At 47.1% G+C, this 27997-nt stretch overlaps 1 protein-coding gene across 1 annotated transcript; it reads right to left on the reverse strand.

Moving 5' to 3' along the window:
- On the reverse strand, positions 1–27946 carry LOC134065765 (mediator of RNA polymerase II transcription subunit 13-like). Its single transcript, XM_062520835.1, has 30 exons — positions 27247–27946; positions 25231–25465; positions 24595–24763; positions 23794–23939; positions 23370–23567; positions 23047–23244; positions 21892–22048; positions 21654–21761; positions 20564–21295; positions 17360–17573; positions 16496–16526; positions 16267–16388; positions 15849–15939; positions 14777–14985; positions 13705–13886; positions 12502–13415; positions 11225–11392; positions 9624–9847; positions 7067–7262; positions 6419–6704; positions 5935–6151; positions 5532–5723; positions 4204–4427; positions 3615–3757; positions 2957–3115; positions 2477–2653; positions 1947–2107; positions 1553–1717; positions 1293–1393; positions 1–1130 (listed from the first exon to the last, which is right to left on the reverse strand). Exons 1-30 carry the CDS (start codon positions 27310–27312, stop codon positions 998–1000), a joined length of 6318 nt encoding a protein of 2105 aa, XP_062376819.1. The 5' UTR covers positions 27313–27946; the 3' UTR covers positions 1–997.
- Positions 27947–27997: the final 51 nt, after the last annotated feature.

The following is a 27997-nucleotide window of genomic DNA, read 5'->3' on the forward strand; positions in this document are numbered from 1 at the left end:
TCTGATTAATGCACTTTATTTCTAAAACATGACCTGCACCAGCCATAGTGCCACACTTCTGTATGTACATATATATACACACACGCACGCAGACACATACACACACACACACACACACACACACACACACTCACTCTCATGCGCGCGCGCGCGCACACACACACACACACTCTCTCTCTTCTAAATCGGTCATATAAAATATATATATAATCAGACACTCTGGCTGTAGTCCTGTTATTTGCACTCTGGGCAGCTGTACATGGTGTTGGCTTGCTTTGCTGTGCACCTGCACAGTCATAGAAACATCGCACCTGTACAGCCATAGAAACATCTCATCTCTGGAAAAATAATTCTCTAAAAGCAGCCCGCAGGAACGACCAAGGGCTCATAATTAAGACAATTATTACATACACTTTTTAAAATCCTTTAAGCCAGAGGGCAACACACACCCTCCGAGCTTGATATATATATACCTTTTATGTATATATAAAAGATTAAGAAATTACACACTTAGAAACTTACAATAAATAATGTATATGCAGGCCTTTCCAAGAGATAAAATTCTACCCCCAAATATTAAAACTCTGGGCAACTGTAAAAGCCTCATGAGAATGGTGACTGAAGTAAATCTCATGTCATTTTGCATTTTGCATTTTTTTCCAGTCATTTCAAAAGGACAAACAGGGGCAGTTCCACCCAACCTGTGGGGAGGAGGGGCAGCACCTTGCGCAGTGACATCAGGTTAGCGCCCCCTTTTGGTGAGGCTGGTGCGTGCACATCTAAAAGCCCATTAAAACCCAGCAGAAGACAACCTGGCTGAGGTCCGCTGTCGTGGCGGAGTGGCCTGCTGAGAAAGGCCCGATGTCACAGTGCAGAACGGATCCACAAAGACCAACACACAGAACCGGTTCCGCAGAGTAGATTCCGTGCTGAGGGCGAGACTTGACAGTAGGTTCTGCCTGAGGCCGTGTGTGTGTGTGTGTGTGTGAGGGGGGTCCTACAGCATGTTCATGATGAAGTTGTACATCTGATTGAGCACAACAAAGTGCACTGGCAGGCAGGAGCGGCGGTCCTGCGTCGCAGGGTTGCATGTCAGCCAGGAGAGGGCGTTGTACTGTTCCAACACAAACCTGCACACACACAGAAAAACAGTACATATCAGTAGGGTCACCTTGGACTGTGGTTGGAGTTAATAATCAACATGTCTATATTCACCAAAACAGTTATAATCTGTGCCCAGACCTAGTCACAGTGTGTGTGTGTGTGTGTGTGTGTGTGTCTGAGTGCCTTACCTCAGCACGTCTGACGTGTGGTTGGAGTCCAGCGGGTGGGAGTGTTTGCTGTGAAGGAACTCGTCTGACTGCACAGAAGAGACGTGCACATGCAGAGAGGCCTGGGGAAAGAGCGCACACACACACACAGCCATTGAGTACCATAATCGTTTCAAATAATCAAAACGTCAATATTCACCAAAATAGTAAATTCGTGCCATAATCAAGCAGCCCTAGTCAACACAGACAGTTACTGTTGGTGTGTGTGTGTGTGTGTGTACCTTGAGGAAGAGGGGGCACTGGTTCTGCGCCTGTGGACAGGCGGCCCAGAACCAGTCCGGTAGCGGTTCTGCTCTGGCAGTGGACACAAAGTAGCCCAGCGCCAGCGGCTGCTGCAGGATGTTGGGCGTCTCCTCGCGAGGGTCCATCCTGTCCGAACTCTGACCCTGAGATGGAGAGAGAGGACGTTAGGCACAAAGGTACGCATTACACACACCATCACCATCATATTTTGGATTTGTATTCAGGGGGAGGCGAGTGAGCGAGGGAGTGTTGTTATCAGTGTGCACACCTTGTTGGAGTCTACTTGCTGATGGTAGTGTGACTCCGGGAAGTGGATGGGGTCGTGTGTGTGTGTCTGTGTGTGTGTGTGTGTGTAGGGGTGCGTGTGTGTACCTTGCTGCCGTCTCCTCCATGGTGATAGTGTGAGCCCGGGGAGTGTACGGGGGAGGTGGTCGGGGAGTTGGGCAGGATGTTGATGAGGTCCGGATCTACCAGGTCATTGTCATTCAGCAGGTCCAGAATCCCGTCCATCCCATCCATACCGCCCGCTCCATCTACACACACACAGAGACAAAGACAGAGGGAGACAAAGATAAATAACTTCATGGATGAATGGATACAGTATATATATATATATATATATATATAGAGTACATATACATAGCATATATATGTACTATCAGAGTTCATGTTTGAGCATGTAGTTGGACCCATGTGCCTGTGTGTACCATTAGTGTAGAAGCCCAGGTCTGTGTCAGCAGTGGGACTGGAGACAGTGACCCGTGTGTCTGTACTGTTGAAGCCCATGCTTGTGTCTGCTGTGTATCTGGAGTCAGTGACCTACTATGGGTAAGGATGTGTGTGTGTGTGTGTGTGTGTGTGTGTGTGTGTGTGTGTGTGTGTGTGTGTGTGTGTGTGTGTACCGTTGGCGTTGAAGTTCAGGTCCGTGTCTGCGGTGTTGTAGCTGGAGGCGGTGGCGAAGGCGGAGGTGGGGAAGACGAGGATGTGAGTGCAGGACGTGTCCTGCGGCGTGCTCAGCTGGGACGTCTGCATGTTCAGGGTCGTGCTGCGCCCAAACACACTGCCCGTCGACACGGAGTCTGCACAGGAGACACACACACACACACACACACAATATATATCCATAGAAGTTAGAACTGCACACATAAACATGGAGCATGTAGGCAGTTGGCAGAAGGATCACACACACAGACGATATACACAATTGCACACAGACAGACACACATTAAGTCCACAGATGCAGAATGCACCTATGGGAAACGCACACCGAGAACACACACACTTTCTTTACACACAAACACACTCACTGTACATAGAGCAGAATGTGAAGTCTCACACACACATACACATACATACACACACACACACACACACACACACACCTGGCATGACGAAGAAGGAAGCCTGTGGCTCGAGTGCCACAAGGCAGGCGCTGAGGATGCTGGGAGTGTCTGAGACGGAGATGCCGCACATGCGACACATGTCCCTCAGACGCCGCGTTTCGGACTGCAGACGCCGTCGACTCAGCAGAATGCTCCAATCTGGGGGGGGAGGGGGGGGGCAATGTTTCAATAAGTCTGCAAATGTTCAGAGTTAGTGGCGTGCTCAGTCCTCTTTGTTCTTTTGATGCTGCTTGTTGGTGGGTGCTCTTTGGTCCAAGGTAAATAGTTTGTGTAGAAAAGGAGAATTTCTCCACAACCAAGGCACTCCAAATGGTTTAAATGTCTTGTCTTTATTAAACTGACATGTCCAACATGGACCTAAAAATGCCCACGCGTAGCGGCTGGGGCCTTCATTTCTACACACGTTTCAATAAGTCTGTTGTGATGTTTGTGACTGCTTTTGAGAAACAGACCCCTGAATAGCATAGTTGCTGTCTAAGTTAGCAACTTAGTTGGTTGACAATGGGAAATTTCATTGCAACCAACTAAGTTGCTAAAAGGTTGGCAACTATAGTTTTGGGAAACTCGCCCCTGTCCGTAATGCATGTTGAGATGCTGGATGCTCCGTCAGAGCTCATGTCTGGTTAGAGATTGTTACCTCGCAGCTCTCCGTGTCCTATCCTGCCCAATCGGCCAATCACGATCCGCCATGGCACTGATGTCATCTGGATGAGCCCCAAACACCACTCCCACAGCTTCTCCAGTCCCAGGCGGCGGGCTGAACCCTTTCTTCTGCGAGCCCTGACACACACACACACACACAGTTATATCACCACAGTAATTAAACAGATCATACCACAAGCCATACACTACTCAGGAATTACACTTGTAGACTACTCATTATAATTACACACACCCACCACTCTAAGCTTGGAAAGAATGTATACAGTCGACTGGTGGTGGGTAATGTTATACACAATCAGAAATAGCAACACTGTGTGAAAGAGACAGATGAGATGACCAGCATTAGTCTCCAGCAAGACACACACAGCACACCAGTCGGGGACATGGATGTTGATGCAAGTCTCAAGTATTTCCCTGTCCGCACATACACACGCGCACACACACACGTCGAGGACATGGATGTTGATGCAAGTCTCAAGTATTTCCCTGTCCGCACATACACATGCGTACACACACGTCGGGGATGGCCTCGAGCACTTCCCTGTCCTCACTCACACACTCACCGGTTGGGGACGTGTATGTTGATGACGCAGGTGTCGAGCATCTCGCCGTGCTGGTCGGTGCAGGAGCCGAGGAGCCAGCGCTGGTCATGTGACAGGCAGTAGGCCAGGAAGAGCACGTTGTACTTCTGCGCCGCCTCGCCGAACGTCTCGCCCAGCTCCGTCTGCTTGTCCTTCACCGGCGCCAGGATGAACGGCGGCGTGAACAGGTGCACACACTCCGGACGCTGCAGGAGGTTAAAAGGTCAGAGGTCAGGCAGGGGTCAGCTGCACAGGCGTGCAGAGAGAACGGAATCTCCCTTTTTTTACAGCAACTTCCTGTGTATTAGTCAAGAGTCAAGTCAAGAGGTTTTTTTATTGTCATTGCACCTTGTAGTTACAAAGTGGAACGAAATGTCGTTGCCACTGACTCTGCATAAAAAAGGTAAAAAAGATACTGATAAATAGATAATAAATATTAGCTGCATTGTGTATAAGCTGCAGGACAGGGTTTTATGCAAGCTGAAAGAAACAAAACCATATTAATACCATATTAACTGCATACATCAACCTCATAGCTGAAGAAACTTTGCTAAATCAAAGTACAAGCCGCGGCTAATAGTTGAGAAATTACGGTAGATCCTATGTTAAAGTGTGATTGCTACCTATGTGCCTAGCTCAGGTGCATCCCATAGAATTCCATTCAAATAGAACAGCTTCCTGGTGGGGGAGCTGAAACTGGTTTGTTTGAATGGAATCCTATGGGCTACATGTGACCCAAGCTAAAGCTAGTTAGCCAGATGTTTTTAACCTCCGCCTAGGAGGTTTTGTTTTCATCAGGGTTTGTTTGTTTGTCTGTCTGTTCGCAAGATAACTCAAAAAGTTAGGGATGGATTTCAATGAAAATTTCAGTAGAAGGTCTGAAAGTATTATTATTATTATTATTATTATTATTACTACTACTACCTAGCCTGGCTAACGCCTCCCACTTCTCAAATGAGACGTGGTCTGGCAACCAGACGTTCATTTTCTCGTATTTGAAAAAATGCCCAGATCCGTTCATTGGGCGCCACGGATGTCTATCAAATGCGCATAGCTCACCCAACTCGTTCGTATGCAACGCTAAGGGCTGCCGTAAATCCTTTGGTGTCGAATGTAGATTCAAGAAGGCAACGGAAACTTCTCGGATGTTCTGTGATTGGTTCGCCAACATCAGGCGAACATTTGGGCGTTAGTTTCCAGACTGGCTTAGCAGCGGGATTGAAATCACCGCGCAAGGCAGTATGGGAAAACCCAACCTAACTACTACCACCACTACTACCATCATTATCATTAGTCTCTGAGGGCCTCACCTGTGTGTCCCTAAGGGCGTTGTGAAGGGCGAGCCCGGGGCCGAAGCCGGTCAGGGCCTTGATGTTGGAGGTGGCGGGGAGCTGGCGGCGGCACTGGGTGTAGACGGAGAAGGCCAGGGACTTCAGGTGCTGCGAGTACTGATGCAGCTCCTTAGTGTGCACAGGCTGCAGCAGGTACCGGCACGGCACGATCTGATTGCACACACACACACAAGGAAAACACAGAAGTAGAGTAAGATTAGCGACAGTGTATATGCACTTCATTTAGGCGTGGGTGTGTGTGTTTATGTGTCTTATATGCTATTAGATTTCCTGATGTGCAAGGGCAGCTGTTGAACATGTCTGTCTGTCTGTCTGTGTGTGTGTGTGTGTGTGTGTGTGTCGGTGTGTGTGCGTGCGTTACCTGTATGCTGACGGCACTCCTGATGTGCAGGGGCAGCTCCTGCAGCATGTCTGCGTAGCAGCGCAGCAGGCCCAGGGTCCAGAAGCTGCTGGCTGCCGTCCCGCCGCCCTCTTCGTAGCTGAACGGGTCCAGAATGTACACGACGATGGCAGGGGGGTAACTTGGAGCGTGCGACTCCCCGTCTGTCGGTATGCCCACCTTCTCCCGATCCATAGTGCTGATGGACAAACAAAGAAACGCACACACATACAGTATGAGCATGCATTGATTAACGTGTGTTGCGTGAGACCTAGTGCCTACGTACAGTATGTGTCTATTAATGTATTCACAGGAGACATATCACCAATGAATATAGTGGCCTAATGTGAGAACATGAGAGAGAAAGTGTGTGTGTGGGTGTCAGGAAGCGAATGAATGAGCTTGTGAGAATGTGGTATAGTGTGCGCGTGTGTGTGTGTGTGTGTGTGTGTGTGTGTGTTCTGACCTTGGGATCGGCTCGGCGGGGATGGGGGTGGGGGTGGGGGTGGGGTTCTGGGCCTGGTTCTGGGCCTGGTTCTGTGGGTCTGCCGGCTGGGTGCTGCTCTGCTGGCTGGAGGCCCCGACAGAGGGCATGCTGCTGGGCTGGGAGCTGGAGCTCTGAGGGCCCACGGGGGTGGAGGAGGAGGAGGAGGAGGAAGAGGAGGAAGAGGAACCCTGAGAGGAGTGTGACGACCCTGAGGAACTCTGGGAGAGCAGCGACGCGTCCAGTGGCTGGGAGGCCAAGTAAGGAGCTGCGGCACGGAAACAAGAGGAGAATCATCAGCATCATCATCATCATCAACAATCAACCACATAATTATCTTTATCATGCTCAGTGGCACTCAGTCATTCTCAAATCATAATCATTCTCCATCCATCATTCAATCAATCAATCAATCAATCAATCAATCACCATGTTGAGGCAGACTTATTATCAAGCCCACAGAGCCAGTCTCCTCACTGACACAAAAGAAAAGGAGTAAACGCTGTATATTTCTGAGAAATCTCCAGTAAAACTTCAGGCCACATTTCTTAAAGATGAACAACTATTACAGTATTTAGGGTGTGTGTGTGTGGGGGGTGTGTGGGGGTGTGTGTGTGGGTGTGGATTTACCGAGCTCGTGTCTGCACGCGTGGGCGAAGAGCTTGAGTCGGGACAGGGCTTCGCTGCTGCTGGGGGCGGAGCTTTTCAGGAACCAATCGCTGAGTGTCTGCTCAGGAGGAGGCGTGGCCGGGCTGGTGTCACCCACCCGCACGATTCCGTCTGAGTATGAGGAGCAGATGGGGCGGTGCTTGCCCAGTCGACATGCCTACGGAGCACACAGAGCCAATCAATCAATCAATCAGTCAATCAACCAATCAATCAATCAATCAACCAATCAACCAATCAATTCTATCATAAATCTATCCATGTGAATGCATGCATATAAGAGTGTATACTTATATGTAAATGTGGATGCTACCTACATAAATTATATAAAATTGTGTATTAAAAAAAGTGTACGAGTGTTCTCCCCAGGACATCAAAAAGGGGGCAAGCTTGGTGAGTGTGTGAGCCCAGCGGGGTATACTACGAATCTCGATTAGTGGGTTAGCGAGGTATGTTGCGCTCAAAGCCAGGGTATGCAGTCATACAAAAGTGGATTTGTTTTAGCGTCGCTGTATCACCATGGTATCTTATGCTCGCAACCAAACCTGGTCGGGAGCAGGTTATGTGCTGAGTTATAGCTCAAATCGTGAAAAATCACCACCCTCTGACTAATCCTACTGACTAGTGACCAATCAATTATCTTGAAAAACGAAGTCATCTCATGTGTGAGAATCTGTCATCGCATCTACTGGAGCAGCTCCGCCTCTTCACAACTCGAAGGCGCTTTAACTATGTTGTGCATGCAGATATATCACTTTTATGGACATGCATAGCATACAATATCTGATGACCATCGATTTTTTGATGTTATAGGTTAGACACTAAAAAAGACCACCCTAGATTTTGCTACCGCTCATAAATGCGAAAGTAATCCTTTTTTTCAACCAAGGCGGTCTTGTGCATCTCCACGTTTCCCGATTGGTCAAAGTCACCCCAACCACGAGAACGCGCACAGATCTGAGCTGAAAGCCTAGTTTGATAAATGCATCCGTGAGTGAGTTTCGTAGTACCACTCAACTCTGATTGCGACTTTCGTTTTTAGCAATCCAGGTCATCCAAAGAAAACCTGGTTATGTTCAACGAGATTCGTAGCATACCTAGGGATGTAACGATTACCGGTGTGACGGTAAACCATGATAAAAATGTTGATAACAATTACCGCATTCATTTCGAATATCATTATTATCACGGTTGATACTACGGTGTGGTAACCGCGTGTTTAATTCCTCCCAGCTTCATCCGAGCCTGCTTTTGACACAAGCTGGAAGGCTTCTATGAAACAAAACTTTACCTTACTAATTCTGTTTTCTAATTGATGGATTTAAGCATGATTCGGATAAGGCTACACCTGCTTTTAAAGGGCGCAACATTTTCACCCCAAAACGTGCGCTGTATCATGTAGCCACTCTGCTTCTTTTTATGTAGCCTAGGGCTACACGTTCACATTAAATCTAGGCTATTCCACTAACGTTATCAGGAGAATGCCGGAAAGTTTTATGTTGAGCGCTGGGTGTCACTCATTGGATATAACAGAAATACCAAACTCCAAATCATAAGTTAAGCTATAAGCAGCCAACATTTCCAACCAAGGAAAAAGTGAGCACAATGCCACGGTAACCTACCTACAGTAGGCTATGGAATTTAGTTCATTTAGGCCTACTGTAGTGTTTAATTCAATTTCCGAAAAAAGCTACACAGCCTATCGGCAATCTTTTCCATCAAGGTAACTATCCCGTTAGCTCATGCGTCATGTCTATAATTAGGCTAATGTACAGTAGCCTAGTGGTCACCAAAATCATAGAAGTTAACGTTGCAAGACACTTATCTTTTCTATGATCCCAGCAGTATTTTCTTTGACTTGTTAATTTTTTGAACATTCATTTTATTCAATGAAAACGGATATCCTTGAACTATGCGTGACTACTTTCCTAAAACCGAATGAAGGTTAATATAATTAGGCTATTTCACGTATCTCTTAAAGTGACAGGCTCTCAATTAGACCTACACAACACCCCTGTAATGTCATTAAAGACAAGTGTAATAGTTTAAAAAAACAATATGAAGTATTCAAATTACTGAATATTTTTAGCTATAAGTAATTATGTAGATCCTAACATATTCTAAACTATTATCAAAATATATAAAGTTTATGAATTCAAAATATGCAATAGAAACAAGATAAGCCATTTTCTGTGTGTGTGGAGGGTTGAGCAGAGACTAGGATTGCCACTGCTGTGAATGATCGGTATCCTGCTGAAGGCAATAAGGGTTTGCCTATATTTTTAATGTGAGAAACACTTTTTTAAACTAAAATATTTCAGCTTGTCTACACCCATCAGCGCTTTCTTAACATATTGTACACACAATTTTTAAAATACCTCGATAATACCGAAAACCGTGATAATTTTGGTCACTATAACCGTGGGGTTAAATTTTCATACCGTTACATCCCTAAGCATACCCCACAGGTGTGTGTGTGTGTGTGTGTGTGTGTGTGTGTGTGTGTGTGTGTGTGTCTTACCTCGTAGACGGTGGAGAGGTCCTTGAAGAAGAGCCGCGCCCTGGCGATGAGTGCGGGGTTGTCGGGGCAGAGCACCAGGTAGGCCAGGTCCCTGTTGGAGCCGTAGGGCTCCAGCGCCAGCTTCTCCCAGTAGGGCAGCCCGAACGGAGACAGCACCACGTAGTCATGCTCCAGGCCCACCAGGAACGTCGGGATGGGAAGCGGCTCTGGAGACTCATCCGTACCTGGGGAGGGGAGGAGAGCTTAGTGAGAACCCCCACTGGACAGAGACTGGAATCATCACATACGTGTGTGTGTGTGTGTGTGTGTGTGTGTGTGTGTGTGTGTGTGTGTGTGTGTGTGTGTGTGTGTGTGTGTGTGTGTGTGTGTGTGTGTGTGTTAGTGATGCGCGGGTCGGCCCGTAACCCGCGGACCCCGCGGGTAACCCGCGGGTCGGGTTGGGGCGGGTAAAGAAATGATCACTTTATTTGCGGGGCGGGTTGGGGCGGGTCATTAAAAACTTACATTTTAAAATCCATGTATGTTGCGTGCAATTCCCTATAGCCTATATTAAAGGAACCGTATGCAGGATTGTGGCCAAAACGAGTAGGCTAGCCCACTGCAATTACTTTCAAAATACTGTTGCGCGGCGTATCGCCTCTCCCTCCCCTCTGAGTCGCGGTTGCCAGCTTGCTGCAGGATCCAACAGTGAACAGCAACAGGCTGCTAGCTTTCAATGGCAAGTGCTAATGTTGTTTTCCTCAGCATATTGACAGAGAAACGAACTCTGATAATGCATTGCTAACGTCAGCAATGACTAGCCGTTATTATTTCCCAAACAATTCCTTAACCTACCTTTTCAATTCAATGATCCACCTCCTCCATATGGCTCCACATAACGTTACTTTGCACAAACATGCATAACTTGTTTGTTCGACTGTCATAGGCTATTTGAAATGTCAATTTAGCCTACACTAAGTAGCTTACAAGTAAGTTAGCCAAACTGATGAATCTTTATCTGTCCAGGAGCAAATTAACAACACTGACTGTCTTCAAATTCTTCTCCGTTTTCAGCCGCCTCAATTTCCTATACAAATCCTTGTTTTATTTCGGACGTATTTCGTAGGCTATAATGTTTAGCCTAGATTACAAACGCTGCTTTGTAGGTTTTTGCTGTGTATTTCTAGATTTTTTAAATGTGTAGCCTATCATCTTGTTATAATGACCTGATTATCGTTCATATTCATAATCATAGCCTTTGTTGTTGCCAGTTTACAGGCGATGTTTCCAAGCACTTACAATGGCCAGTATGTAATAGTCGCGGGTGCGGGGCGGGTTGGGTTGTCAAAATAGATACAGTGGTGCGGGGCGGGCTGGGTCGGGCCAAATAATTTCATAAAAGCGGGACCCGCGGGTTGAAAAAATACCCGACCCGCGCATCACTAGTGTGTGTGTGTGTGTGTGTGTGTGTGTGTGTGTGTGTGTGTGTGTGTGTGTGTGTGTGGATAGATATACTTTATTGATCCCCAAGGGGAAATTCAAGGTGTATGTGAGATCGATAGATAGATATATACTTTATTGATCCCCATGGGGGAATTTAAGGTGTGTGTGTGTGTGTGTACCATAGGAGCCTCGTCCGGCCATCTTGTGGAACTGCTGCCAGGTGAGGGGTCCCTGCACGCCCCAGGAGCGCATGGTGCGCTTCTTCTGCACGGCGTCCTGCAGCACCGGCTGCAGGAACAGCAGCATACGCAACACGTCCTGAGAGAACAGCTGACTGGCGTCCACCGCTGCGAGGGGAGGAGAGAGAGAGAGCATAGAGTAGAGTAGAGATAGAGTCAGTTCAGGGGAATCTGCACTAAGTGGTAACAATAACTACAGTAGTAGTAGTAGTAGTAGTAGTAGTAGCAGTCAGTCCAGGGGATTCACTATATCATACATGCTGTATGGATTATTATCGCACAGCACACCGCAAGGATTTAGTCATGTTCAATCAGTGCTAAGTAGTGGCGTCAATATTCAGAATACAGTGTAGTGGTAACAATAACTTAAATATTAAGAAACCAGTAGTAGTAGTAGTAGTAGTAGTAGTAGTAGAACACTGTTCAGTATGCACTTCAGTGTGTTAAGTTTCTTCATGAAGCAGTAAGTGTTCAGTACACAGTATGTTGTCTGTCGGTCAGTGGGTAGCGTTACGTGGGTGGTATTCTGTGGGTGGTGTTCCGTGGGTACTAGGGGGTTGTGTTCTGTATGCAGTGCGTACAGTAAGATGCTTTCTGCTAACAGCACCAAGTTCTGTATACGTCTTAATCATACCACCTTGTGACTGATGTTTTCTTGTTATTTTTAAACAATTATACCTTGTGTTTTATGCTTTCTTTTTATGTTTTGTTATGATTTTTTTTGGAACTGTTGTCCATCTATAATTTTATCTGTTATTACTGCTCGGTTTTGTTTATGTTAAGCATACTGAATGACCTTTGTGTATGAAATGAGCTGTATAAATAAACTTGACTTGATTGATATTGCAGCCTGTTCTGTATGCAATTCTGTATGTACAGAGGTGCGTTCAAATTTGACAGACAGTAGCGAACGTTCGTGGTGAACATGTTTTCTTTGAACAGTTAAATTTGAACGATTTGCTGCCAACATTCCATTGTAACAGTAATTGCATTGTTACGTTTGTGAAACTCACGTCCAGTTCGCCTGTATGTTCGCGGAGCACTACCTCCTGAGACTGTTTGCAATTGCTAGCAAATGTTCGGCAAAAACTAAACGGATAACGGATAATGGATTACTGTTTGCGAGCGTTCGCAAACGTTTGCCTATGTTTGTGAACTTGAACGCACCCCTGGTCTGTGAGTAGTGTTCAGTGAATAGCAGGAGTAGGCATGCTCACCGTTGCTCTTGGGCCAGTGGTGCAGGCAGGAGCTCCTGACCAGGGCCTCGTCCACCTTCCCTCCGGACATGTTGTCCATGAACTGCCGGCCATGCTCCAGTGCCAGGTAACAGTCGCCACGGTTATCCCGATCTTCGAGGCGTTGCGGGGGACGTGGCTGTGGGGGCGTGTCCAGTGTGGTCAGCGGGGAGAAGGGATTGGTGCACTGGTCCTGCAGGAGGAGGAGCAAGTCGGCAGGGAGACGCTCGCGATTGGCCGTCGCCGTTGCCGCCCGTACCGTCTCCAGGTGGCGTTCCGCGTCCTTTGCCGCGTCCGAGCCCCGGCCCATGATGTCCAGCTCGTCCTCCAGAAAGAGGCCGGAGCCGTTGCCATAGCGGCGGTTGGCCACGGCGCTGAAGCCGCAGGAGCAGGCCTCGGAGGGCGGGTCGAAGGGGCCGGCGGCGGCGGCGGCGGCAGTGGCGGTTCCGGCGGCCTCAGTGAGATACACGCCGACGTCGGCGCCGCGCAGGTTCATGTTGCACACGCACAGGCAGCAGCTGTCGAAGCTGCAGTCCTTGAAGAGGTTGAGCAGCGACTCGGACAGGATGAGCGTCACGTAGAGGCTGTGCGCCTCGGGCAGCATGGGGACCGTGGGCGGCCGGCAGGTGGACGGCGTGGAGGCCGGCGAGTAGAGGTCCGAGTGCTCGTACTTGACCGAGCCCTGGGCGCTGGCGGGGCCTCGCGGGGTGCGGGGGGTGCGCGGGGTTCGAGGGGTGGGGGCGGAGAAGCGGGGCGTGGCAGGGGAAGGCGAGGGCAGGATGCCAGGGGTGGCACTGTTGCTAGGCGGCGCGCTGTTAGACATGAGGGGCGTGTGCGTCTGAGGAGTGTAGGCCTGGTAATCTGTGTCCAGGCCACTGGTATCATTGGGCAGGTTACTGCAAACACACACATACACATTAGTTATTGCTTGTGACACGTGAAAAGTGTGTGTGTGTGTGTGTGTGTGTGTGTGTGTGTGTGTGTGTGTGTGTGTGTGTGTGTGTTTGTTGTATGTAATAAGAGTGTGTTTGGGGGAGAGTTGGCAAATAATAAGTGTGTATTACATATGAACTGAATGTGATGTTTTTTGTTTGTATGTCTGTGTAATATGCATGTAATAAGCATTTATTTCTGAGTGTGTATGAATGTTTTTGTGTGAGTGAGTGTGTGTGTGCCTGCGTGTACCTGATGGTGGGCATAGGCTGCATCAGTTCCAGTTTGCCCAGCGTCCAGCTGGGTCGATACACACACTCGTGGGGCACCTTGATGGGCACCATGCACTGGCTGGGCAGAGCTTTCAGGGGGGCGAAAAGCGAGCAGCCTGCGAACGCCTGGCACGCTTCCGCCCTAAACACAAATGAGAAGTCCTGCAAACAAAAACACACACACACACACACACACACATTAATAAACCACATACAAAAACGTGGACTTTTGGAATGGAATGCAATTCGATGCAATGCAACAATAAAAACTGAGAAGGGTTGTCTAGCAACAGACTAGACTTATATTTGTGAAGAAACGCGATCTACAGATATGTATAAAAACTGCAAAAGAATTGAGTATACTGCTTCTGAAAATTGTATGACTTTAAATTAAATGTCCTTGCAATTCTTTTTACGTGTGCTCACGGTGTCATTGCAAAGCACTGTTTAGAAGTTTCTAGCAATGCTAGCTAACGTCCACGATCTTATTACGGCTCCATATGGAAACAGAACACTGAAGCCACGCACCGGTGGAAGAGCTATTTACTTCAAGCCATTCGACTCCTCAATATGAATAAGCCTGCAACTATTATGAATACATTGGATGCAATTGATTGAGAGGTTCCAACTGTCATCTGCAAACAGCAGCATTTATTTTGTATATCCCATTTTAATATCATACACTTTTCTTATTACTGTTATTATTATTACGATCACTTTTAATCTTTAATGTCGTCTTTATATTATTCATTTTACAAAGTCATGGAGCTAACCAGGCTTACCTTTTGCTACCTGTTGTACACGGTTATAACTGTGAATGTGACAAATAAATCGATCTGAATCTGAAGTGTTCTAAGTGGGGAGTGTTCCGAGTGGGGAGTGTTATGGATAGGAGTGTTCTGAGTGGGGAGTGTTCTGGATAGGAGTGTTCTGAGTGGGGAGTGTTCTGGATAGGAGTGTTCTGAGTGGGGAGTGTTCTGGATAGGAGTGTTCTGAGTGGGGAGTGTTCTGGATACGGAATGTTTTCAGTGGGGAGTGTTCTGAGTGGGCACCTTGATCTCTGATGGCTTGGGGCTGCAGAATCCCTCCTCCACCTCCACCTTGAAGCTGCCTAGCCCTGCCCCGTCCAGCAGCGTGATCCCTCCTGGACCCTCCAGGCCACCATACTCCTTACTGCCCACATTCATGGGAGAGTAGCCAATTATATGCTGCTCCAGAGATGGAGGGGTGGGGAACATCTGGTGCAGCAGGTCTGCTGAGCCTGGGAGTGGGAGAGTGAAAGAGAGAGTGCTGTGAGCAACAATACGTTTGTACAAAATGTTTTTTTTTTTTTTTTTTTTTTTTTAAAAATAATAAAAAAAGTAGAGGAGGCCAATTTAGAAAACAGGAAACAAGACACTAAAAACCGAAGCAGATTAGCAGATTATCTGGCCCTAAATCGAGTAAATTGGCAGAATATCTCTATTGTCAGATAAAACAAAACAGAAACCGAGCCTAATCAAACACAGGCTAAGTGAGCAAAAATTGGAAATTGAAAGAGGAAGACAAAAGATCATGGCAACCAAAAGAATACAGAATATATGGTTAATGTGCGACAGTTAAAGTCAAGACAGAGATGTACATCCTTCAATCACACAAGAAGCAAATTCAATTCAGAAATTCCTAGTTTGCCAATGTTCATGCAAACTTCCAGCAAAGTTCTGGCAATAATGGTCTGCCACTAGTGGCACATGTATTCGCCAGTGATTTGCCACCACCACACTTTCAGTGAATTTGGCAAACATCCAGTGAATTTCTGGCGATAAACCTAATTTGCATATGGCATTGCTGCAAATTTGCTGCAACATTGCCAGAAGTTAACCGCAACTGTTTGCCAGAAACCTAATTTGCATGTGAAATGTGACTGAGTATGAATTTGCAGCAACCTGACATTTCTGTAAGGGTACACATATGCATGCACGCGTGCAGACACACACACCCTTTTATTTTACTTCATTTATTTATTTTTTCTTCTCTTATGGAAATCTATTGATATGTATGGGTGTCTGTAATAACTGCTTTGACATTTTTAGAGACAGAGACTGCAACTGCTCCTCATCATAAAGCCTTCAGATGGATACTTACTGACGCAGGACAGGGGGTCTGGGGCGGCAGGTTTGGACTCTCGGCTGCTGAAACGCTCGTCAGCTCCATGTGCTGCTCTCCTGGACCCAGGCTGAAGGACGGACAACAAACACACACAACTAATCAACAACTTCACCTGCATATCGGGTAACCTTAGGGTTAAGGTCGCTGGAGTGTGAGGTTAAGAGTTAAGATGGTTGGTATATGAGGTTAGGGTGGTTGGCATGTGAGGTTAGGGTGGTTGGTATGTGAGGCTAGGGTGGTTGGTATGGGAGGTCAGTGTTAGGGTATAGGTGGTTGGTATGTGTGGCTAGTGTTAGGGTTTAGGTGGTTGGTATGTGTGGCTAGTGTTAGGGTTTAGGTGGTTGGAATGTGAGGCCAGTGTTAGGGTTTAGGTGGTTGGTGCTGGGGCCCTCACCGTGTGCTCGTCTTCGTCGGAGTTGAACAGGTGCTCCAGGTCGTTGATGGACACGGTGAGGTCCGAGTCATGGATCAGACTGGTGGAGGGAGCCGCTTTACTGCCTGCCGCGCCCTGGCCATCTGAGACACAAATCACAGACACAGCTCAAGCACCAAACATTTCTGGATGTTTGTTTTGTACAGTGTTCATGAGGCCATTAAAGCCTCATTATTAAAGTCTCACTCACCATCTGCTGCTGCTGTACTGTTGTCCTCCTTCTGCAACACACACACACACACACACACACACACACACACACACACAAACAAACAAACAAACCCAAGTCAACAGGAGCACAGTACAAAACTGTAGGAAAAACTGCGGTTACACAGAGGGATCTTTGCTTCTAATAATTAATTTCAAATGTGCAACCCTGAAAGACCATTTTGCAAAGCTACAGAAGAGTGCCTTGGCATTGGGAACAGGGAGCAATTACAAGAATGGACAGTATGGTCATAAGTCAAAGACTCTCTTCACCCCCTCTCTCCTCTCGGTAGAGGTGGAAAAGTCCAGCTTCAGAAAGCAAAAGCCATGTATATGTAAAACCATGTATTGAATCTACCTGTGCGCCGAACACAGTTGATTTCACTAATGGGCTACTTTAAATGGCTGAAGAGTTGTGGTAACTAGAAGCAGCTGGTTTAAGTGAATGGTTGACACAGATATATGGTAGGACTTTTACTTTCTGATGCTGGACTTTTCCACCTCTGCCTCTCAGTCCTAGACTGGGTAAACCCAGCCCGATCTGCCGGCAATTGGATTTCAACCCGCAGCTCAGGCTGGAAACCTGCACATTTATCTCTCCTGCTTCCTGTCCACGTCTGCTGGAACCAATCACAAACTAGCTTAACCACCAGGCACGCCCGGGTCGTTGGTCTGATTGGTTGAGGGACTATCCAAATGTGTACAGAGTCATTTGAACTATGCCCATTGATCATGCATCTTGTGCAGCAGAAATAAAGAGCAGACTCCCCAGACTAATGTTCAATCTTAAAAGATTGAGCTTAGTTTGGTGATAGCCAGGGTCTCAGTCCTCCTCCTCTTTCCTCACCTTGTTCCTCTTGCTCTCCCTCTCTGCGGCCATCTTGTCCTTCTTCTCCATGAAGCTGAACTCTTCGTCCCCCTCCAGGAAGGCATACGGGTCAGCCTCGGCCTCCCCCTCCCCGTCCGAGAGTGCCCCTGCCAGGTGTGAAGTCTGCTGCTGCACGTACATCTTCACTCGCTCCTCACACACCTTCAGAGGACGCCCTGACGATGCCATGGTCCTGTGGGACACAACAGCCAATCAGCACAATGCAGGAAGAGATGGAAGCCAATGACAACACAGCAGGAAGAGGCCACAACCAATCCAATAGGAGATGGCATGCAGAAAAAAGCTACAACTCTTGCTTGACTCTCATTAGTGTTCAGGGCACTCCATAAACACTACACAACACAGCTGCAATCGGCAAGTCAAGCAGACGGAAGGGACTTAAAGCAACACTAAAGCACTTTTCTTCTGTCGCACACACGGTATTTGTTTATCCAGCAAATAACAGACAAGGTAGAATATGTTGCATGATTTTATGAAAGTATAATGTATTGCGACATCGAAGCAAGTAAAAATTTTAGTTTCTGATTTCTCATTTCATCGAACTACCGATACACTACCCCACCTCGTAAAGTTACATAGTGCGGTTATAGCCGATAGAGGGCCGCGTAGTGAAAGCAGAAGTGCCGTTCACCCTGTTACGAGTTGATGAACCGCTGAAATGATTTTGGAAACATTATTTTAAGGTACCAAAATCTCTTTAGTGTTGCTTTAACCAACATGTTGAATGTTTCCAACTCTCATGCCCCTACCGGGCACCCTCCCATCGAGTTTGTGCTTGTTAGTGACTGTGCACAAACTGTGACTGACGGTGAGATATTACAAGGCCCTTGCGCTAGAGATGCACCGATCGACCGGCCGCCGATTGGAATCGGCCGATTTTCACGTGATCGGCCACGACCGGCGACCGGCCGGTCAGTCTGAGACATGCCGATTTTATGCCGGTCAAATGCACTCGCACGTACGTGTAACAACATCACACTCACACAGCTGAGTTTGCAAAGTTTGATGAAGCTAGGCCAACAGTCAGGGCTGGATAAAGCGCTAATACTGAGTTTTTCTATGCAGCGAACGCTGTGCTTTGCCATATTGCGTGGAATTTACTATACTAAGCTGTCACTTCAGGTTACAGCGCTCATCAAAGCCCATCCTTGCCGCTAATTGCGTGCCCACAGCTGAACCACAAGCACTATCAAGCAGCGACATAGCCTTTACTCAACTTAAGGCGAGACACGGCAGGAATAAACATAGTTTTGCTTCGGTTTGCCAACTTATCATGTATTCTTTCACACTACTACAACAACTAAGTCCGATTTACACATTTAGAGGTTTATTTCATTACCTTTTGTCTGATCACGCCTGTATTTCTTCTAAATTCGCCAAAAGTTAGCATTCTAATGTGTCATAAACTAGCCTACCGCGACCGTGATACAAAGTACAAAACATATCATGCGTGGTGTCGTTGGAAAGCTGTGTGTCGATCTCCTGCATGACGTTATGCCATCCAAATATGGACACTTCCTTAGTATCCGCAAGCAATCGCGAAAGTTCAAAGAAGAGTGTGGACTGAGAATGTATGTCATTTGCTGTGTTTCAAGGCTTCTCAAAATTGGTTTTTTTTGTTGTCATTTTCCAACATCTCAGCCTATGTAGCACTAACTTCAGTTATCAGTAGCCTAGGCTATTCTGAAGATATTTACAGTTGGATATTGCATATGGATGTGAGAAGAAAGAAAGTGTTCCTAGTGCATTTCTACATGTGTGAAATGAATGTCCCACACTGGGATTACTGCAGCTGAAGAAGACTTGAAGAAGAATCTGTCTATTCACATTTTTCTACCAGCCATTGATAAGTTGATTACATTTCTAACATGTTGTAGGCTATTAAAGAAAATATAGGCTAGAAAATAACTCTTTGTGCTGTAAAGTGGTTAGAAGAAATTAAATCGGAATCGGCTAAAATCGGTATCGGCCGGTCAAACTCGATGAAAAATCGGAAATCGGAATCGGCCAAAAAATTGCAATCGGTGCATCTCTACCTTGCGCTTATCGAACCAGAAGAAACGGAAGTGGTGGATTTTTGTCGGAGCATACGGTCAGTTTCAGTGAACAAAAATCAAAAACATCTTGCCACTGCGGCTTTACGTAATGCTGCAACTAACCCCAGGTATTTGCTATACTATACATGCACAGTGACGCCATTATTATCCATCTGTTCAATCAACAAAATCATCTGCATTTGAATCAGCCCCTGGAAATGTGATGTGATGTATACCAAAAGGTACAAATGTTAAATCGGTCAGATATTGTAATCTGCGGCCAAATATCACTGGTTATACAACTGTTGCCATCATCACCACCACTGCTACATTAACTTAGAAACAATAACTAGTCAGTGTCAGGAATAAGATGCTTTTTACATCGAAACACTCTCACTCTTGCAAAGCTTCTCCCTAATAAGGATCAATTAAAAAGAAGCATTGGACTGGGAAACGAAATAACTTTACAATAACTTAGTTATCAAGAAATAGACACAGTACATTCCAATGACCTGGTTATTGTAACCAGAAAATAAGTCTAAGGATATTTGTGAAGTGTCTGCCAGCTAGTTCATGTTATGTTTACGTAAGCTAGCAAACTTTCCCACAATTGGCCACAAAGTACTGCTTGCTGGCAAAGTGCTGATTTCAAAACGGTACTGACAAATACAAACTTTACAAACGTATAACCCCATCATTGTAACCAAAATATGTGAGTGTATTTGAAAAGCTTATGTCAGCGAATTAGCATGTTGCCACTCCCCACCGTAGGCTGCTTGAAGCAGTCGGCCATCAACACACAGGGCAAGTTAACCAATCACAGACGTTGAGGCCTGTGTCACCGCTGTCGATTTGATGCAGAAGCATAAAACAGCCTTTCCTCTGTAATTGGTATGGTGGAGTAATGTAGTGTGTGTGTGTGTGTGTGTGTGTGTGTGTGTGTGTGTGTGTGTGTGTGTGTGTGTGTGTGTGTGTGCGCATATATGTGTGTTAGTACTCTTACTCTGTGACCGAGATGGGTGCGTCTGCTGTAGTGTGTGTGTGTGTGGTGTTAGTACTCTTACTCTGTAACTGAGATGGGTGCGTCTGCTGTGGTGTGTGTGTGTGTGTGTGTGAGTACTCTTACTCTGTAACTGAGATGGGTGCGTCTGCCGTAGTGTGCATTTCCCCCTTCAACCGGTCAGCAGGAAGTTGAGGAGCGGAAAAGTCCTGATGCCGTCGCCCTGGCAACTTGTAGTAGCGCCAGGGGTTGGGGGCGGAGTCCTGCTGGGGGTCAACGGCCGAGCCCACAAACACCGTCGGCTCAAGGGATTGTGGGTAGCCGTGCGGGAGCGGAGGGTGCATGATGTCCATAGCGCAGTCCTCCGTCTTCTGGGGGGGCGGACACGAGTCGAAGGTGGACGAGGATGAGGAGGAGGGTGCAGGGTACAGGTGCAATGCATTATGGGATGCTCTCTGGGCGTGACCTTCCTCCAGGTGGCAGGGGTGGGGGCTAAGGGGGGGCGGCAAGGGGGAGGGGCTGAGGTCAGCAGAGCCGGGGTCTGCGCTGGAGTGGAGCGCGGGCGGTTTGGAGGAGGGCGTGGACGCGGCGGAGGAGGTGGAGGCGGCGGCGCTAGGGTGGGGGTGCGGGGGGTACAGCCTCTGGGAGGACGAGGAGGGCGGACCCTCCAGGCTGGCGTCCTCGCACAGGGAGCCGCGGTGGTGGAACGGCGTCTGCGACCGCTTGGGCTGCTTCTCTGCCTTCTCCGGCTTCTCTGCCCCCAGCTTGTGCTTCGGGGGCGGGGGGGTGGGCTGGCCCAGGGAGGGGGGGGCAGGGGGACCTGTGGGGGGGCCGGAGCGCTGCTTCTGGCTTTTGTGCCTGCAGACGGAGGAGCACACACACACACACACACGAGATCACATCACACACTAAAAAAAATGCACTCCTTCACACATCACACCCAGAAATGCTGCACTCCTTCACACACAGCTTTGATGCATACTTGAGGTGTATGTCTTAAGTGTCACATAAAGCACTGTGGCAGACTACACTATGTAATCTGTTCACACGGAGAGCTTGAGACTTGAGTTCTCAACAGGTGTGTACAGCTGTGTTTTATGCCTTGAGCTAGAAAGGGAGTGTTTTGTGTGCTGCATTCTGACAGTTGTGTGAAGTGCTCCATCATCTTGGCAAGCGTCACGTGCAGACGTGGAGGCGTGTGCAGGTGTGTCCTCACCTGGAGCAGTTGCATTTGGTCCGGTGTGTTGTGTCCACAAAGTCCCAGTTGCTGGTTTTCTGCGGCTCCTCCTCCGATGTTGCACCAGTGACGGACGACAACTTCCTCCTGACAGACAAACACACACACACATACACATCAACATCTTCTACGTGTGGAATGTGTGCGAGTGGAACTTTCTCTAAACTATACATGTGTGCATATGTGTGTAATGTGTGAATGTGGAGAGTGCACATACTTCTGTGCCCGGTTGAGGTTGCATTCCTGCCACACACACTCGACCAGCTGATTGGCCAGGCTGCGTGGTATCTTGCCTCCATGGTGACCGCTGCTGTCCGATCTCAGGCCGTCTGACGCCGCGGAACACTTGACCCACTTCTGTGGAGGCTGGGAGTCTGCAAGGGATAGAGAGAGACAACACACAGACTTCATATCGCATGCCAAGTCAAGTCAAGTTTACTTATATGTGACCATTCATAGCGAAATCAGTCGTTTTGCGCACAACGTTATTTTGAGAAAATCAACAATAACAAACTTCCGGGTTAAAATGTTGAATTTCACGTTTTCGCATAATTCGACTGTATACAGTCAACAGTTTCATATTGTGGACGCATTTCACAGAAAAACATACGTTTTGACTGTTAAACCCGGCGAAGATTCAACACATTTGCTGTCATTCCCATTGTGCACGCGCCGCTTAAAAAGGTGATTTCTCGTCTTCTGGCATTTCATGACAGGAGAACCATGTCAACTTTGGATGCGTTTATCTTAGCGATGGTTTGTGTAATACCCTCGATATACATATCGTTGGAAAGCTTAGTTTATGGCCGTTCACGTGAGCACCATAACTTAATTTATTAAATTTTACCGAAACGACTGGTTCCGCTTTACAGGGTCACATATAGCGCATTTCATAGTGCCACAATTCTCCAAATCCTTGAATCGATCTAATTTTCGTTTAAGTCATGATTCAATTCATTACTGTATTTGCCTTATTTCCTTGTTTTGGGGGACTAATATTTTGAAACCGCATTTTTATTTGCCTACCAGGTAACGGAACATACCAGAACCAATGTACACGTTATGCCTTAAATTACGCCTGATTTTGGTCTCTTGGAGTGCATGCTGAACGTGACATTGGGGGTGTGGCTGCACCATCGATTCTACATTTGACTTCGAAGTTAAAGATGGAGATGTAATTTCGATTGATTTTTGACTTAAGACACCCCTAGTGAATATGGTGTGTATGACTGCTGATATTTTGTGTGTGTGTGCAGGGGCCTACTTACATGTTATGAGCGTGAGTATATATGTCCAATGAGCAAGTTTTGTGTGTGTGTGTGTGTGTGTGTGTGTGTGTGTGTGTGTGTGTGTGTGTGTGTGTGTGTATTACCTGTCTGAGCCTCCTCTGGTGATGTTGGAGGTGTGAGTGTGACAGAGCAAAGGGCGTGGTCTCTGTTGGAGATGGCAGAGGACTGGCCAATGGCATAGAGGCTGCTGGAGCTGGGGGTGGGGCCTGAAGGAGCGATGACTGGGATGTCGGACTGGGCCACTAAGACCAGACATGCCGGGTACACCATCCGCACACCCGCTGCAACACAGACACACACACATATGGAACAGGTTAATGGGTTTCTTCAGTATCTACATAGTTGTAGAAAGTAAATATTCAGTACTGTTAAGTGTGTGTGTATATATGTGTGTGTTCCAGCTTACCGACTAGCACTTCCACAGCAGCCAGAGAGTCATCCTCCCAGTCCAGGTCCTCGGGGTGGTCATCAGGCGGAGGCTTGGTGCTGGGGCTGATGGGATAGAACTGTTTCCACTCTTCCAGCAGCTTTTGAGTGGGAGAGTCCGACAGCTTAAAGGACTGGCCGGTGAGAGTGCCACTCAGGCCATAAGGACTCAGAATCACTGCGCACACACAAAACACAGATTTAATAATGTAACCAGTACTTGCTATTCAGTGTCACTAAGGCCGTATGGACTCCACACACACACACACAAACACACACACACACACACACACACACACATGTGCCAACCACACACACACACACACACACACACACACACACAAAGACAGAGCTAGCCTGTGCTGGTCCCAGTCTTGTGCGTGCTTCCGGAGCCAGCGCGTTACCTTGGAAGGGGGCGGAGCTGTGCTGCGCGAGTGCCAGGTGTTCCTCCGTCAGCAGGTAGACGGGCTGGTGCTGGTTCACCTCCACGCTGGTGCACACGTTACTGTCGCCGTGCAGGAGGAAGGTGAAGGAGCAGGACAGGTGTTCACTGCGGACAGAGGAGGAGAGGTCAGGGGTCAACGCCATGAGGACGTGAGGCCATTGAAGTCACCTCAGTACCATGACGTGAGTCTGCTGTAACTCCGGTCATCTCAGCAGCATAAGGCCGGGATCACATTAGCCAGCGACAAGTGTAGCGCAATGCTCAGACCATAATAATAAATCTAAACATTCTATCTCGTTCCTAAGTTCAATCTTTGTTGCTACGTTCTTAGACGAATCTGATTGGTCAAAATACCTAAACATTCTAAAACTGATTGTGATGAGCCGAGCGTTGCGCTTCAAAGTTGAACCAAGTTCACCACCCAGCTTGCTCAACGCTAGCGTTACGCCAGCGTTGTCACCGTTCCGCTGCCGAACCATAGAAAACAATAGGAAACCTGCCGCTTGCCGCTGGCTAGTGTGATCCCCGCCTAAAGGGGCAGTCTGATAATCTGTCTGTGCCCCCCTCTCTCTGTCTGAGTGCGAGTATCTATCTCCCTCTCTCCACCAACATGTAGGAGTTTTTGTTTATGTGTGTAGCCTCACCACTTGGTGATAGGTTTGTCATCTTTTCCGCTCCGTGTGAATGTGATTTTTGTGTGTATTGTGTGAGTGAATGTGGCATGTGTCTTGTGTGCGTGTGTGTGTCTGTGGGGCTTCACCTTTTGTTGATGGGCTTTTCGTCCTTCTCGTAGGGCTTGACGAACCAGCGTCCAATGCGCACGAAGTCGCGGTTGAGCAGGCAGCGCTCCAGCAGGTTGTGGATGGCCTTGAAGAGCAGCGTGCGGGCCTCGTACGACAGCCCGCTCTCCCACACCCCCTCCTCATTACCTACGGACAGAATACTCTGATTACTCACATTCACACACAGTTCATAAGCATCTGTGTCTTGTAGGTCAGCCCACTCTAGGCACATGGTGGCACAGGAGGTGATGACATAAGTGACTAAAACATGGCTTCGACAAGCAGGGTGTTCCTTCTGCCTTCAATTCCAGAAAGTTGTCAACACAAACATGTCTGTTTTATGTCTCTAAAACTGGGAACAGACCTTGCAAATTTTAAGCCCAGTTTTGACAGGACGAAACGTCCATTACAACCACAGAAAAACAAAGTCAAAGGTCGCAGTCTTCGGGAACGGCAGGAATTGTTGTGTGTTTGAGTGACAGATCAGAATCCTTTGAATTCTTACCATCGTTGACGATGTCCAGATTCAATCACACAAACACAAACACACACAGGACAGGTAAAACAGGTGGCCAGGAGCAGTGAGCGAGACGACAGTGGAGGAGAGCACTTACTGGAGAGCTCGTGGTGGATGAGCTCGGCAAAGTTGGGGTCGTCTCCCCACCAGAAGAGCCAGAGCTCACGGCGGCCGGGACTCTGGTGCCGACGCCACACGCTCAGCACGTCCGCCCGCAGGCACCGGCTGAAGCTGCACAGGATGGGGTCCTCCTCCGTCACCGGGAACACGATGGGCGATGACGATGGGCCCTGCCACACGAAGCAGCGCCATTTGATGCCAGTCAGGTCCGCCTGTGGAGAGACACACACACACACACACACACACACACACACACACACACACACACACGTAAACACACAAAGCCTCAGTCTCAGAACCACAAAAGAGACACCCGCTTAGTGCTTAGGCCACAGCTCCCTCATAATATCACTGCAGTAGAACACTACAACATGTCAGGGTGGCTAACACGGTTGGCACGACGACACCACCACTAATCTACAAATGTGTCAGAGTCCACTCTCATCGTATTACTTTGGCTGGTATAATAAATGTTCTTTATTCAGACTAAATGTCACATTGAAACTTAGTGTTTTCTTTCAAATTCTGACAAATGCTGACAGTGATCCCTTCTTATAACTCGTAAATAAGTTGTAAATGTTGTGAGTCCATAGTCCTGTCATATATACAGGAGGAACTTGTTTTGGATGATAGTACAACTGCAACCACAGAGAACATAGATGTTTTCACTATCAGTTTCAAATAAACTGAAACCAAACTTCACACAGCAACCAGAACATACCGTGAAACAAATAAAGCAGTTTTGCTTCTTTAAAACAGACAGAAAACGTTTAAAGCTATGCTGCCTGTGCAACAGGTCTGCATGAAACCAATCACGCCTCATCTAATAAATGAGTGGGCGGAATATGTCGGTAAATGCAAATACGCAACATAAACAATTATGGGTCACGAATTGGCTGTTGTAGTCACGATGACGCAAACTACAAGTCCTGTTCTGGGGCACTTCCTTTACGGTTAGCCTCTCTACCACAAGTGTCTTCTGTTACAATCTGGTAGTGTAATAAAACACAAATAAACACGTGACATCATATCATACATAACCGCACGAAGCAAATTGATTCTTGGTAACGTCATTACTGGCAAAGCATTTCTTTAACTTGGCTCTCCAAGCTTTCATTCTGCTTTTCAGATTACCGTCTCTGGCATACGTAATGATTTGTAGGTAACCCAAAACTTGATATCAATACACAAATGGCAGCAAAAGTTCCCGAATAAACTATGTAGCAATTAATGAAGATGTGGCTTGCTAAGTACACGGACAAGTTCATGTTAACGTTGCCTAACTTCAATCGCAGGCGTCCCACATTCGAGTCAGCTAGCAAGCTAAAGAAGACACCAATGCAAACCAATGACGTAGCTAGCTAGGTAAGTTTGCAAACGTTAGCTACTTAGCTACCAACCGCTCTTGAGGAAAACAAGACTTCACTTAGTATTTGCCAGTTTAACGTTGACCACTAACAGTGTATCTTGCCTCGAAGTTTGTCCACAATGAAACTCTTACGTGTTAACAGAATCTTTCACGACGTGCCAGTGCCACCAATTAAGCATTAGAGTAACTATGCCAAACTCGTAAACAAGCTCTAATTGTTGGCCCTGAGGTGCCTGCAAGTTAGCTAGCCAGCTGCATACTGGCTAACTGGCTAACTTGCAAAGTTGTTAGCTAACGCCTGGTTGTCTCAAGTTAGTTTCAAAGCAAATGACAAATACATTTATCTCAAGACATGTCAGATACCGTTATGCAATTCACTCCACATATGTTATGAAAAGTCATGCTATCCTCCAACGTAAATGCAACAGTATTTAAGGATGTTGATACAATTGATCACGCCTGCAATTAATGGACAGGTCGGCATGTAAACGTTAGCCATTTGGAGGCTCAACAGGCCTTTGCTAATGTTAGCTACTATGCAACAGCTAATAAGCAAGCTAGAGTTAGCTATTAGTGGGCTAGCTGAAGATGGCCTCTGGCCTCATAGTTTTTTAAATCTCTTACCAGACAAAATAGATTGGAATGACAGTCCTCCAGGCTCGCCCCGTTTGGTACAAAACAAGAACTCATCTTCAAAAGGTGGAAGTCAAATAATCCATTATTTCAGACCACAAGAAGAGTGATGTGGAAAATGATCAAATACTTGATTTCAAATATTTGATCACACACCGGCTTTGAAACAAGTCGTTGTAAAGTGCTATTAGCTGGCTTGCTACTGCTCTCGCCAATTCATCAAAACCTCGACTGTTTTGTCTGACTGCTTGTTCTAAAAGAAATGAAAAGCAAGCGAACGCAGCGCTTGTTTAACTACCCGAATTAAAATCACCACCATCTCTACATGGTTAATAGTCCAACGCACTCATAAATTAAAATCTACGAAGGAATAAATATTACTAAAAGCACCAGAGGTGTGCAGACAACTCTCCCCTCCCCCTTTGCTTGGCACCTAAGCTAGCCAGCTAGCTAGCCTGCTCGCTAACTACCGTTAGCATACAAACGAGCTAACGCTATCTGGTTGTATCTCAGTGAAGCAAAGGTGACCAACCACAAATTCACCCTCAGTAGTATCTACAATCTCCCGACTTCGTGTCCTAAAACAACATATCATAAAATCAACCTAAGTTCTAACGCCAGTAAAACTAATTAAAAAGTCCGGCTACTCATGATTGTGATTTCAAGTCCTGCAGGTTTCCATTTGAATTCATATGCACTGCTCTCTTTAATGGCGGCCAAAGGAGGAGCTCCGCCTTCTTGT

The sequence above is a fragment of the Sardina pilchardus genome, chromosome 19 (assembly GCF_963854185.1).
Source record: "Sardina pilchardus chromosome 19, fSarPil1.1, whole genome shotgun sequence".
In the NCBI taxonomy this organism is placed as follows: domain Eukaryota; kingdom Metazoa; phylum Chordata; class Actinopteri; order Clupeiformes; family Clupeidae; genus Sardina; species Sardina pilchardus.

What these genes read in the sequence shown, in the direction of transcription:
- LOC134065765 (XM_062520835.1), bottom strand. Translation starts at nt 27,312, where the DNA reads ATGAGTTCTTGTTTTGTACCAAACGGGGCGAGCCTGGAGGACTGTCAT. An exon ending in ACCAGAGGAGGCTCAGACAG is followed by an intron (nt 22,049 to 23,046) that starts GTAATACACACA and finishes TATCCCTTGCAG; the next exon opens with ACTCCCAGCCTCCACAGAAG. An exon ending in AACCTCAACCGGGCACAGAA is followed by an intron (nt 21,762 to 21,891) that starts GTATGTGCACTC and finishes TTTGTCTGTCAG; the next exon opens with GAGGAAGTTGTCGTCCGTCA.